The sequence below is a fragment of the Labeo rohita genome, chromosome 4, assembly GCF_022985175.1.
Source record: "Labeo rohita strain BAU-BD-2019 chromosome 4, IGBB_LRoh.1.0, whole genome shotgun sequence".
Classification (NCBI taxonomy): Eukaryota; Metazoa; Chordata; class Actinopteri; order Cypriniformes; family Cyprinidae; genus Labeo; species Labeo rohita.
The window spans coordinates 35,378,438-35,393,860 of NC_066872.1; the positions used below are offsets into that span (position 1 = coordinate 35,378,438).

General features: G+C 33.7%; 1 protein-coding gene across 10 annotated transcripts in view; it reads left to right on the top strand.

Moving 5' to 3' along the window:
• grip1 (glutamate receptor interacting protein 1) overlaps positions 1 to 15,423 on the top strand; it is a 294,443-nt gene that overhangs the window by 218,778 nt on the left and 60,242 nt on the right. For all 10 annotated transcript variants that reach the window (XM_051107533.1, XM_051107527.1, XM_051107530.1 and 7 more), the window contains exons 8-10: positions 3,221 to 3,368; positions 5,789 to 5,958; positions 12,434 to 12,580. In XM_051107533.1, the coding sequence (XP_050963490.1) occupies positions 3,221 to 3,368; positions 5,789 to 5,958; positions 12,434 to 12,580 (465 nt within the window). The remainder of the gene's footprint in view (positions 1 to 3,220; positions 3,369 to 5,788; positions 5,959 to 12,433; positions 12,581 to 15,423) is intronic.

Here is a 15,423-nt window from a genome sequence, read left to right on the forward strand (position 1 = left end):
TTTATTAATGGATAGTCCATTCCTCGTTGTTTAGCTGGTGTCAGGTGGGTCTGCGAAGCTTGGCAGGAAGGTGAAGGTGGAAATCAGGGGCTGGGAAAAGGGTTTAATCATAATCGGCTGTCAGGCGGCTCAATGAGATAACTTGGATTCCATTTAGCATGTTTAGCTATCTCACAGATCCACTAGAGATGTGCAGGTTGTTGCATAAGTTAGGGTGAAAACTTATTTTCCCTTTGAATTTAGCAGATTTTTCTGGGCTGGGAAAAGGGTTTAATCATATTTGTCTGTCAGGTGGCTCTTTTTGATAACTTGGAGCCCATTTAGCATGTTTAGCTATCTCACAGATCCACTAGAGATGTGCAGGTTGATCATTTTGTCTACACAGACAATCTACCCGGCAGCCATTTTTCAGTTCAGCTGTTCCAGGGTTTCAGCAGGTTTTAAAAAGTCTTAATTTGGCTTTTCCAGAAATGAAGGCCTAAAAAAAGGTATTAAATCAGAGCAAAGGGTCTAAATTGTGAAAGTCATGGCATTGAATATTACATGCACTGCAAGAAAAAAAAACACTCTTCTTCAGTATTTTTGTTTTGTTTTCCAATACAAAACTGTCAGTAGGGTGAAAACTAGTTTTCCCTTTAAATTTAGCAGATTTTTCTGAGCCTGTTGGTGATATTTGTTCTTATTTTAATCATAAACTCAATTTATTTTGATGAATTTCTCATAAAACAAAACTTCTTATTTTGTCATTTTATTTTTCAAGTAAATCAAGCACGTCTTTAGACATATTTGCACTGGAAAATGAGAAAAATACTTATGGATAACATTTTTTTCTTCTTTTTGCTGTGTGATCAGTACAGTAAAGGTTATTTTCATATTATTTTGTTTGAGAGCAGAGTTATTCAAGCTAATTTTTTTTTTTTGGTATTTATTAATTATTTTCATTTATCTTTTTTATTTTGTAAAATTAATTAAAACATAATGGGGATCAGTTAGGAGTGGTATTTTTAAACTTTAAATTTTATTTAAACTTCAATTTATTTCTTAAAGGGATAGTTCACCCAAAAATGAAAATTCTGTCATTAATTACTCACCGTCATGTCGTTCCAAAGCCATTCGACATTTGTTTACGGCAGATACTGACACGGAAGAGATGAAACTGTTGAATGAAGTCAATATTTTTGTTTTCTTTGCGCACAAAAAGTATTCTCATAGCTTCATAACATTAAAGTTGAACCACATGGACTGTTTTAACAATGTCCTTACTACCTTTCTGGTAGTTGCTTTGCTGTCCATGCAGGGTCAGAAAGCTTTCAGATTTCATCAAAAATATCTTAATTTGTGTTCTGAAGATGAACAAAGGTCTTACAGGTTTGAAACAACAGTAGGTTGAGTAATTAATGACAGAATTTTCATTTTTGGGTGAACTATCCCTTTAAATTTGCTTTGCATGGTCCTAAAAAGGTCTTAAATTTACCTTTAGAAACCCTATGTCCTCTAAACAATCAGATTTGTAATATTCTAGACATAAAAGCATAATAAAAAGCCATTTTTGGCACATTTGCATGCAGCTAATGGGCTCTTGATCATTGCTGAATGCGTTAAAACTAACACATCCTCTTTGTTACTTTGGTACTTGTTCCCATCCTGAGCTTTCCCACTGCTGTTTAACATTATTAACACATCACCGCATGTTTGAGTTGCTTTACAAACCAAAGCGGCTTCTTTCAGAATAGTGCAGGAGTTTACCCAGTGTGTCGGCATTTTGCGATGGCAGCAAGTGTGTTTACCGCGAACGCAGGGAGGAAGTTGACACACCTGACAGGCGACAGCTGTACGCCCGCTCTAACTAAAGAGCGGCTGCTCCTTCTGTCCGCTCTGCACACGACAGCAGGAGCTATTTCTCTTTGTAATGGGCGTCGAGTGAAATCAGCGCGTGTTGGGAACGGGCTGGAGGAGCGGACGTGTGACACGTTTACGTGTGGTGTTTCCTCTGTGCTCTGAAGACGTATGGTGTAATCAGGTCTTTTAGTGTGGCCCATTACTAAACTGAGATGTTGAATTACTACCATAAGACTTTAACAGGTCTAACCGCAGCTGATCACACTCATTCACATTAATGAGGTGTGTGCATACATGTGCGTGTGGGTGTCTAACCATCATTCGTAATGTTTTTTCCTTTAAGGGGTTGGGGCACTTAAGCCACACTTACAAATGTATGTAATTTCATTGCATTAGAAGCAAAATATCATATTAAGTTAATGTGATACTTGGATGTATGAAAGCAATCAGTTCCTCAAGTTCAAGCAGACAAAACACACATGCTCTGCTAAATTTGCCATCAAAAAAGCATTTTAGGAATAAAGTCATAATGTAATGAGACTAAAAATGTGAAATAGAAATATTTTCAGAGAAGAAATCACAATACTTATTGAGTCTCATAATGCTGTGTGTAATATTTTGAGAAACATTATGCTACATAATATTTTGAGACACGATACTACTTGAGTCTTAGTGCTGCATAATAGTATTGCGAGAAAAATAATGCAATATAAACAGTACTAATTCAATCTCATAATGCTGTTTAATAATATTTTGAAAAAAACAATACTTTAATCTCACAACACAATTATTTTGTTCTAGATGGACTTTATTCTTAAAATGTTACTATTTTAGTTTTTAATTATATATATATATATATATATATAGTTAAAGATTGACTTTATTCAATTAATGTTGACTTTATTCTCCTTCTTTGTCCTTTTTTCTTTTATTTTTTCTTTTTTTTTTAGCTTGTAGATGTATTCATTCTGTTAAAATAGCATTGGTTTTTTGTTTTTTTTTTATTACCTAAGGCAGTGATTGAGTTTAATTATGCATTCTCTAGCATATATGTTAAAACACATTTCATCTTATACATATTATACCTCATAACCTTTTGCAATATTACTATGCAGTAAGGATTATGAGTGTTAGCAGAGCCTCAGTGGATGCCAACTGAGCATATGAGGCTTTGGATTGGTTTACCGTAATATATAATCAACATTTTCAGTTTCCTCTGTTCAGCTTTTTGATTTATGCCTTCTCCAATTTCTAGACTGTACACTTAACGCAAGCTGATTTCTGATTTGCATTAATATACCAAAAAGGCAAGCTCCGCCATAGGCACTTTGTACCCCTGTATTGTCCATTTTCTGAACAATATTTTTTCCCTACTTTACAGATTCTGTAGCCACAGCTTCAGGCCCGCTGCTGGTGGAGGTGGCCAAGTCGATGGGCTCCAGTTTAGGTCTGGCTCTCTCTACCTCCATGTACTGCAATAAGCAGGTCATCATTATTGACAAGGTCAAACCAGCCAGCATCGCCGATAGGTAATTACAGCTGCAATCATTTCCCACATGCATAGTAAGACAACCGTTTCAGTTTCTTATAAAAGAAGCATCATTGCTCATCATGTTTCCATTGTTCTGCAAGCCAGATCAATGCATCGAGAGGAGCGAAATGTACGCTGCAGGAACCTGATGTCTGCTTGTGAAATTTTCAAAGTTTGAAATGCATAAAGCTTAGCAACTAATTATAGAAATTCAATAACTCATCTAGCCTTCATGCCAGCAGAAAGGCCCGGAACAATAATAAGGGTGGCGGAGTGCTGAGCAAGTGAAAACCTTTCCATCAGAACAGATTAGCACTTTGAAGATGATTCAAGAGTTTGCTCTTGGGAGAAACATGGGGAGGGATTTATAAATACACCTTAAACCTCTTTTCCATCAACAGGGCGCCAATTTAGGTGTTTACTTTGGAATCATAATCTGCATTTCTACTGTAAAGTGCAGTTTCACTCAAAATTGGCTTAAAATCACTTACATTAATAATATAGTAGAAAAACTATATGAAATTATGATTAAAGATAAATAAATAGCATTATATACAGCAGTTCATCAGTTTCACCGTTTGCATCACTTCGCTTGCAGTCACAGCAAGTGTCATGGCAGACGTGATAATCCACTATAATTTTATAAATAATACTGTTTTTGTGTCACTAATGTAGTTTTAACAATTTTTAGATGAGAATGTACTTGTTTAGACTTCAAATGTGTGGTGTGTTAATAAAGATAACATCTATTTGAAAATTTACCTCAATGGTTTCGGAGATGTAAGCTCACTCAAAATTGGCTTAAAATTACTCATATTTATAATAAATAAAAAATAATATAAGAAATCATGATTAAAGATAAATAAAGAACATTATATACAACAGTTCCTTCTGGTTCTCGAATCTGATTGGCTGAGAGGAGTGCGATATTCTAGTAATAATGGCACTCCAGCCGTTTCACCGTTTGTATCACTCCGCTTGCAGTATTATTCACAGGGAGTTACGGAGAGCACCCAAATCCACCTTAATTTTATAAATAATACTGTTTCTGTGTCACTAATGTAGTTTTTTAGGTGAGAATGTACTTGTTTAGACTTTAAATATGCAGTTTGTTAATAAAGATAACGTCTATTTGAAAATTTCCTTTGGTTTCTGCGATGTAAGCTCCACTCAAAATCACTCATATTAATAATATATTTAAAAAATAATATATGAAATTACACTGCCCTCCAAAAGTTTGGAAACACCCCTGGCAAAGTGTGGTTTTGGATGATATCAGCATAAATCCTTAGCATTTTTTGGTGCACATACATTAAAGTAACTTGACATTATCATTGAAGACCAGCAATAATAATTTTCATTTTGATTACATAATAATGGCAATATATACATGTCAAAGTCAGACATGCCCCTTTGCCAGCTGTGATGCCAGGTTACTGGTTTACACTTGGCCTATGTTTTTAAAAGATTTTTGGGTCAGCACACCTTAATAGCTTCAACAATTGATTGCCAATTAAGTTTAGAATACAATGAATTTAGGCCCAGATTATGCAGAGCTGTAATAGCTGCTAATGGTGGATATTTTGATGAATCGAAAATGTAAGTTTTTTCTATGTATAAACTGTTTATGTAATAAAATAGTAGTTTGTGTTGTCCCTTATCAGTGCAAAATTATCACAATTAAAAAAGGATTCATGCCAATATTGTCCAAAACCCCACTTTTCTAGGAGATTTCCAAACTTCTGGAGGGCAGTGTATGATTAAAGATAAAGCATTATATACCAGAGTTTTTTCTGGTTCTCGAATCTAATTGGCTGAGAGGAGTGCGATAGGAGTGTGATATTCTAGTGATAACGGCACTCCAACTATTTCACCGTTTGCATCATCATTCGGACTACTTTTAGATTCGTTTTTTTAGTTTTTTAGTTTTTAGCTGTTTTAAATTTACAGTTAAACAAACCATATTTATATAAAAAAGCAAAGAGAATAAAAATATAAAAGATAAAAATGGCAAATTAGGGCGAATCAATAAATTAAAAGTAATTTACTGCCCTTATGTGAATATGTAATCATGTAATCCATAAAAAGTAACTGTAATCTGATTGAGTACTTTCAATTGTAACACACTACTTCATTTTTGGAATCTGATTACCTAATCCAGATTACATGTAATCAGTTACTACCCAGGATTTATTGTATTTTAAATTGAAATTATATGTTCAGTTGTATTTTAGAATTTGCAATAGTATGATATTTGGTGTTGAAAATCATGAAATGTTGAAATGCTGAAAGCCTTGATGCTAGATCATGATAATTGTAGTATTAAGAAGAATTCATTTGAAACTATGCCTCTGATGAGTGCAGTTCAATGTATGTTTAGAGCTGGCAAAACGGGAAGTGATCTAATTTCTTTTGCAGGTGTGGTGCGCTGCACGCAGGTGATCACATCCTGTCGGTGGACGGCACAAGTATGGAATATTGCACACTGGCCGAGGCCACCCAGCTGCTAGCTAGCGCTTCAGAACACGTCAAAATGGAGATTCTGCCACACCACCAGACAAGACTGGCTCTCAAGGGTCCCGAACATGGTAAGAAACCCACACACTAACTCAGGACTAGAGTTAAAGGTGAAAGAACACCTCACCATTGATTTCAGTTAAGATTTTGAAATGATTTGGCTCTCTTTACACCCTTAAAATGCTCCATTAGGGCTTTCTCTAGACTCTAAAACCACGAAAGCGATGCAGATTAGAAAATGTTGTGGATAAGTGAATATTTATTTAGAGGAGGACAGTTTTACTCACTCTGCATTTTATACTTGATCACATTTAATCAATGGGAGCTGTTCTCTGTAATGTTGTACGCCGTGCATTTTAGATCGTCGTACGTCTTCAAACCTCAGTGCTCTGTTAACAAGTTAATCGATTTATTGAAAGTGATGGCATATGCATAATTGATGCCTAACATAATTCCTGCGTGTCTTTGATATCAACCCTGTAGTTCCTAGATACAGTAGGTTATATGAATGCAGTGTATGGCCAGCTGTGTCCTGTCCACATGACGGTTATCCTAATGCTATTTAAGCATCTTTCCTGCAGAGATATTCAGGGTAGTGCATCTTGCCTTGCATCTCAGGTTGTCAAGGGTTATGTGCTGTTAAAAATGCTCGTTCTTATCACGTTTTTTTTTTTAGGCAGTGTGCCACCAAATGCTATGATAACAAGATTCAGCGTCAAAAATTTAAAGCAACGATGATTCTCACAGAGAATACGTTCTTATGACAACCAATGTGTGCCCTGTCAAGGAGCAGGAAGCTAACATTCAAACGCAGAGACAAAGGCTTAAACGCTGCTGTACTTCCTGATAGGACTAGATTTATAGCACAAAGATGTGGAAGGCCACACTAGAGCAGACCAGACCAGAGTCATTTTTAAAGGGACAGTTCACTCAAAAATGCAAATTCTGTTATTGATTAGTCACCCTCATGTCGTTCCAATCCCGTAAGATGTTCGATCATCTTCAGAAAACAAATTAGTAAATTTAAAAGAGAAGAAACTGTTGAATAAAGTCTTATTTTTTGTTTTCTTTGCACACAAAGTATTCTCGTAGCTTTCTTACTACCTTTCTGGGCCTTGAACGTGTCAGTTGCGTTGCTGTCTATGCAGGCTCAGAAAGCTTTTGGATTTTATCAAAAATATCTTAATTTGTGTTCCGAAGATGAACGAAGGTCTTACGGGTTTGGAACGACATGAGGGTGAGTAATTAATAAGAGAATTTTTATTTTTGGGTGAACTAACCAGGGTTTGTACAAGGTGCTTAAAGTACTTGAATTTGACTTTGAAATTTAAGGCCTGGAAAACCCTTGAAAATAGCAATATTCCTGAAGAGGTACTTGAAAAGTGCTTGAATTATTGAAAGAGAATATATCTATGAAATACGTGTCATGCATAAGCACACATCTTTTCACGCAAAATTCACACAATTCAACACACCATACCTTTTTCGCTTATTTCAGTTAATGCCAGAAAGCAATCAAGCTAAGCATGTAGTACTGACAGTGTCGTGTAAACATAACTGAAAATGTAAAAAGAGAAACAGATGAACAAGCCAGATCAAATTAAAAGAGCCATTCATTTTCAAATTTAAACATCGCTTGTAAAGATTTTAAAAAGCACGTAGTGATGGGTGAAACGGAGCTTTTCAAAACTCCAAATCAGTTAAACCATTGCGTTGCAAAATGATTCACTGCTCTAATCAGATTGCATATCACAAATCATTTGTTTTAGATCGGACTTCAAATCGCATATTACTTGATTTAGAACAGAACAGTTTCCGAAATCATTTAGTTGAATCAGTTGAATCAAATGATTCACGATACGCGATTTAAATGCGATCCGTGTTCCGAGTCCTGATCTGAAATTATGGTTCGCTTATCATTATTCAGATTGGGAATTTCGAGTGTGGATCACAAATCATTTAACTTATATCAGAACTTTAGTGCTTTAGATGGGATCTTCGTGAAGATTTGTTTTCTTTATTTTGTTTCTACAGCTGTTCTGTATAACTGTGGTTTCAGTAAAAGTGTAGTACTACTTCAGTAGTAATACTTCACATGCGCGTCACTTTATTTTTGCCATTTTTATTAGTATATTTTTATTTATCTATTTTTCTTTTTCTTAGAATTTGAAATAGAAGACATAGCGAAGTCCTTGAAAATCTAAAAAGCAGGGCTTGAAAAGTCCTTGAAAGTCCTGGAATTTCATTTTACACTGTGCGAACCTTAACTAACCGTTTAATGACCTGAATCGAGTCTTTTGATTTGGGCTAGTTAGCAACCACCCAGAACACCCTAGCAAACACACAGTAACATGTTTGAAGTAATAGATCGTGTACATTCAGCCTGTTGTTATCGCTGAATAAACCCCGACAGGGTGCTCAGGAGTCCTGCATCACCCTGAAGAGGTTTATTCTGCGATAACAACCCACTGGATGAACATTATCCAGCTTATTACACGCCTACTAGCCACACAAGTAAACATTTAGACACAAAATATTGATTTGAGTTGAAATATTTAAACGCAAAGTTCTGCAAAGCAAAAAGTTCCTAACAAACAACGGTGCTGAGATGGAAATGTAATCGTATCACTAATTACACAGCTTTTCACCCTATAAATAAACATGAGGACATCTTAAATCCATTACAGTGTACAAAACAATTGTTCTAGCAACACTTCTAGCAACAAGATGAACACATTTAACTACTTAAAGGGATCGTTCACCCAAAAATGAACTTATCTTCATGTCATTCCAAACCCGTAAGACCTTCGTTCATCTTCAGAACACAAATAAGATATTTTTGATGAAATCTGAGTGCTTTTTGACCTTGCATAGACAGCAATGGAATGCAATATTAAAATAGTCCATGTGACATCAGTGGTTCAACCTTAATTTTATGAAGCTGCAAGAACTGCAGCGCAAAGAAAAGAAAAATAACGACTTTATTTAGCAATTTCTTCTCTTCCGTGTCAGTCTTCAATGTGCGTGACTTTCACACACGGTTAGCTTATTACTCTGCCTTTGCTGCTGGTCTGCTTGACAAAAACGAGGTCAAAAACACATCTTATAATGTCCGGTACAAATGCTGACGTCCTTCACTGAGTAAAAAAGAATATATATAAATCCTTTTGACGAATTGAATTATTTTGCAGAACGTCCGCAAGGTCAGTGGCTGCACGACCTTTCTGCTATGAACTTAATAAGAACATTGAATAAAGCCTGAGCCCTAAGCACATAAATAAAAGTGAACCTGCACAGCATACTAATGCATCCTGTAGCTCACCATTAGGGGTTTTCAGAGGCCCCGCAGTAGAAAACAATGAGGTGACCCCCCGGGTCAGCTGGTGGGAGGTGTCTTGATTAGCTCTTAAGGGAAGGAAATTGAGTTTAGAGCACCATCCAAACGCATCGAGTGGACGAAGCTCACTCCTGATTCCCGTGAAGAGCCGCGCACATCTACTGGCATGTCAGACCATTACTATGCAGCCACACGTCCATTACGCAGTTCACACACACGCAAACGTTAGTCTATTTCCTGAGCTCAAGCAGATTTAGTGCAGCGAGGCGTGCTACACTAACACAGATCTAAATGCCAGTCGCTGTGAAACTCCAGACAGCTGGCTAATGCTGGAAACGTCACCGCACCAGACAGCTGGCTGACACCGCAACGCACGTATACGGCGCGTAGACACGTTCCACCTTGTCATCGCATACTCGTGCATTCACGACATCGGTTTGGTGGGCTTCTGTGGGTGGCAGTGCATATGTGTCAGAGAAAACATCTGAATCTACTGATGAAAACGTAAATATTATCCCTCCAGGCCAAATCCCTGCTTGTTTCTGATGCAAACACTGAACACAATCTGTTTGCTGGATTACCATATGTATGTAGTCTGTTGTAGTACATTTTGTGAAGTGCACACTAAAGAGTGTATATTATACATATGACCACATACTGTACACACAGTATACACACAAATACAGTACACATGTATAATATACATTAGTTTACATATGTTAACTTACTTATATACACTACTAGTCTATTATGCTCACCAAGGCAGAATTTATTTGATAAAACAGTAATATTGTAAAATATTATCAGAATTAAAAAATAACTTGACATGATCACATGATGGTACTGTACTGTATATATAAATAGTTTTTTTTTCTTTCTTTTTTTAAAGATTATTTTATTAACAAAGTGTAACAACAGGTTATTTAGTCTACTTTGTGATTGGGCTTTCTTCAAGACAATAACAAATATTATTATAGTACCACATATTATATATTGCAGTATATGTATATTACCTGTATGACTTGATGAAAATGGGTTAACAGAATAAATAAAATTAAATTAAATTAAATAGTTCAGCAAATAATGTTTATTTACGTAATTTACTAAATATCATTAATTTACTAAATATGGTATTTTGGTATTTTATATAATAAAATATAATTTTTTTTTTTTTGCTTACTTTGCTTGCTAAACTTTCATTGCAAAAATAAAAATAAAATAAAATAAAATACTTAAGTGAATAATGTTTATTTACTTAATTCACTAAATATATTTAGTCAAATTTTTTGTTTCATATGATAAAATATAATATTTGTAATAATATTTAGATTTTTTTTACCAGATGAATACTGCTTTCATTGCTAAAATAAATAAAATAAAATAGTTCAGTGAATAATGTTTATTTACGTAATTTAATAAATATATTTTTTTTTATTTTAAGGTTTTTATATTTTACATATGGTTTTTGGTATTTTATATAATAAAAATATCATAATTTAAATAAAATTTTTGCTTACTTTGCTTGCTAAACTTTCATTGCAAAAATAAAAATAAAATAAAATACTTTAGTGAATAATGTTTATTTACTTAATTTACTAAATATATTTAATTCAATTTTGGTATTTCATATAATAAAATATATTATTTTAATATATTTTGGGTGAATTATCCATTTAAGGAGTATTCTATGTTGAAGAAACCAATGTCACAAATAGTGTAACCCTCTCCAAAAATGCACCTGCAAGCAAACTTCTAACTGCATCTTTTGAGACTTTTGGACTTTCATACTGGACGAGCATACTGACAATATCTGCAGTAGCAGGAACAAAGAAAAAATAAAAAACAAGCATTCACATAGCAAGGTCTTAAATAACCACCAGCTAGTGCTCCCCTCAAAGTGTCCTCCTAGGAATACACAACTATGGACACCGGCATTGATCATTTTCTATTTTGGCTCCTTTCTGCTTCACAGTTAATTTTAGCAGTATGTTTGCTGTGCTTTCAAACACACAAGGCTGGATAGAGAGATTACAAAAACAGTCTGAAAGAAAAGAGTGAGGCAAACTGTAGGGCAGCGGCAACAGAAGCGATTAGACAGGAAAGAGAGTCTGTGAGAGGTGAAGGAGGAGTGTGTTTTTGTGTAAGGCAGGAGACCAGGGATCCATCATAACGATAGCATCAAACAGCAGCACAGGGTTGAAAGACAGTGAAGAATCCATTGAGACTGTAGGTAATCAGGCCTGAACAGATGAGAGCCATTACTTCTACAATTATGTGTATGTGGGAAATAATGAGATTGATTGTTCATAAATCATAGACAGAAGAGGGGCAAATGAAAATATGATGAGTGTGTTTGCATCTCTATACCATAGATGGCAACAGATGAAAATAATCAGGATTCATTTATTTGGAGTTATGTTTCATTGTATTCATTGTTTTGTATATGTGTGTGTGCTGTGTGTAATTATTATGTATATATAAATACAAACACATTTATGTATATATTTAAGAAATATTTACAAGTATATGTATTTATATAATTTATATTATATATAAATAGAAATATTTAGTACATAACATATTTCACAAATATATACATATATACACACACACACACACACACACACTGTAAAAAAAAATGTTGAAAAAGTAGATGTTTCAACTTAAAACTTTTAGTTGAGTCAACTTGAAATTTTAAGTTACTTAATGTTAATTTAAGTGACAACTGGAATATTTTAGTTGACTAAATAAAATAACTTGTTGCCCTGCTGACTTAAAATTTCTAAAGCTGAAACAATTTTTTTACAGTGCATATATACATTTTTTTTAATTCATTCATTTAATGAAATAATCACTGAAGACTGGAGTAATGATGGTTAAAATTCAGATTTGTTATCACACGAATAAATTATATTTAAATGTTTTAAAATAGAAAATAATTCATATATTGCATCCGTTATGAACTTTTATATCATATAACTTGTTCAATGTTCAAATTATTTATTTTTTTTCAATTATATATTTTTTTATGTTCAGTTATTAAACTAGGGTAATTTTTAACCTTGGTAGTTGTGTTCCAGGGTTAATCGCAGTTTGAAAAGCCTTAAAAGTCATTGTCCGTTTTACCTTATCTGTTATACACTTTCTATGTGGTGTTGTATGTTTGTTCCTGCTCACGTCCTCCCTCTCTCTCCTCTCCGTGTGGTCAGTCAAGGTGCAGAGGAGTACCCGGCCATTGCCCTGGGAATCCGGAACCAACAACAACAGCAACTTCCTTCCCTATCAACACTATAACACCTACCACCCCGACCAGTCCCGCAGCCAGACCAAGCAGAAAACCTCTCCAAACAATCCCCGTAATGTTCCTTCCCTTTTTCCTTCATCCTCATCCTCTTGTTTCACTCCTCGTCTCTCATTAATATGACAGATAAACAGGTTTACTCCATTCCTTTATAGGTTTTGGCTTCGTAACTCAGTCCCATATATTTTCAATGAGATTATTTAATGCCACATTAGCAAAAAATGGTTGCCAAGTTGGGCAGAATTCAACTTATGCAGATGAGTAGCGACAGCCAATGGTAGTAAAGATCTATTGTATATCTGCAGTATCTATTGCTAAAGATGAAAAATATCAAGTTATTTTTAAATAATGATTTCACTTAGTAGATCCTGTGTTTGTTTTTTCAATTTAATTTAATTTAATTTAATTTAATATATTTTAAATTTAATTTAATTTTAATTTTATTTTGTTTTATTTAATTTCCAAAGAGAGACTCACACATTTTGCTAATTAATGCCAAATGAGCAAAAAAACTGTTGCCAAGTTGGCCAGTATTCCACTTACGTAAAAGAGCAGTGACAGTCAGTGGTAGTGAAGATGCAGTATCTATTGCTAAACATGAAAAATATAAAGTTATCTTTAAATAATGATTGCTAGTAGTTAATTTAATTATTTTACTTTATTATATCCCCCCACACAAACATCTTAGTTAATCCTGTAGTTTTTTCTTTTATTCAGTTTAATACTTTTTCTTTAATTTAATTATTTTATTTATTGTATTTTCCAAAGCGACTCACACACAGACATTTGGCTTATCTTAGTTGACACTGTAGTTTTTTTCTTTATTTTTTTTTTTTATTTTATATTTTTTAAATGCATTTTATTTTATATTTTTTAAATGCATTTTATTTTATTTTATTTTACAAAGCTTGATTGCACTTGATTCTTTTTTTTTTTTTTTTTTCTAAATGTACACATATATCTATATGTGGCATCCACTTGGCAATGTGATATGCAATAGAGGACTGCATTCGTTCAAATGTCTCCTTTGTGCTTTATTTGATAAGTCTGTTTTTGTTTTTGTCTTTTTTAGTGTGTTTTATTTGATCTCTTTGGAAAACAGAGCAGAACTAATTTGTTCCCCGGCTGTTTCCTTGTCTCTAAACTATGCTGAGGCTAAAGACTGTTTTTCTCTCTCTGCTGCTCTCTTCCTCCATATTATAGCTGGCCTTTATTCTCCATCTGTGGGCGTAGCTGAGCTCTATTCTTCCAGAGGCGAGAGCACATTACGGAAAAGCTCAGAGCCGCTGTACAAAGCCAGACGAGCGCTGAGCCATTCAGGCAGACTTGTGTGTTTTTTGTTGTGCAGAAGATACACTGTGAATCCAGAGGACACCTTTGTGGTGCCATTCATTGGGGGATAGGGAACATAATCCTTGTTAAGGAAGCGATATTGCCCTATTGACATTCTAGCAATGTGACCTGATCGTTTCTCGCTGTGCGGTCATGGCTGGAAAGTCTCAAGAACATTGTGGGACATGTAGTCAATGATAATTGACATCCCAAGGCCCTAGATTTGCTCTCTAATTGGCTGATAAGATAGGATAAGGTTGTCACTTGCCACAAAAGCACTTCTCATTTATGTTTTTAGGTCATGCTTTTCCTCTTTCAGCAGCCTTACAGAGTCTGATTTGATTATACGGACTCATTACTATAAATTCCGGCCATCAGGGCTTTATCGATTTCTTTTGTTGGCGCTCTGAGCGTTTCAAGGGCACCAAGAGACTGTTAGAGATGACCTGTACTTGTTCGTTTACACTGACAACGGTTTGCAGCTTTAAAGCAATTGATTAGAGGTGACGTGACGGACCGTTTATGATGCCACCAAGTTTAGCGTAGTTTAGCTGTATGTACTATAAATAAGCAGTGAAACAATGCAACCCAGGAAATTCTTTGCTGCCAAGAACCCCAGAATAGGTTGATCATCTTGTGAGAATTGCACTTCTTAAAATATGTCATATAATTTAATGTATAAAAATCCATATATACTATGTACTGTAAAGACAGTATATTGTTTTCCACTTGCTATAGAGTAATGGTAGTGGAATAAACCTTTAAAACCTTTATTACAGTTTAAGACCAGGGCTGCCAATATTGTAAAACATTTAATATGAATAATTTTATAAATGTATATTCAGATGTTGTGTTTTTTTAGAATTTACCTTTTTTTAGATTTACCTTTTTTTTTTTTAATATTTATTTATTCTATTTATATATGTATATATACACACACACACAATTGACATTTTTTTAAAAATATTTTTTTGATTTATGTTTGTTTATTTATTATTTATTTATTTATTTAATTTCAGTTTACGACTAGGGCTGCCAATAAGGCAAAATATTTTATATAAATATTTTATATGTATTTAAATGTAACAAATATATATATTTGTGAATAATTAAAATTTTTTATATTTTTTGGATTTCTTATATTTGTATGTTATACTTTTATTTATTTATTTATTTATTTATTACAGTTTAAGACTAGGGTTGCCAATAAGGTAAAATATTTTCTATGAATTATTTTATAAATGTATATTTTTGACCACATAAGCAAATTTAAATGTAAATATTAAATATGACAATACTACAAAAAAATACACACTATAGAGTACAGAGTAATGGTAGTGGTATAAACCTTTATTATTATTATTATTATTATTATTATTTTAATATTTTAATTTCTTATATTTATATTTATATATCGAAATATATATATATATATATATATATATATATATATATGTATATATTTATAAATTATGCTTTGTTTTATTTATTTATTTATTTTAGTTTAAGACCAGGGTTGCCAATAAGGTTAAATATTTTATATGAATTATTTTATGAATTTATATT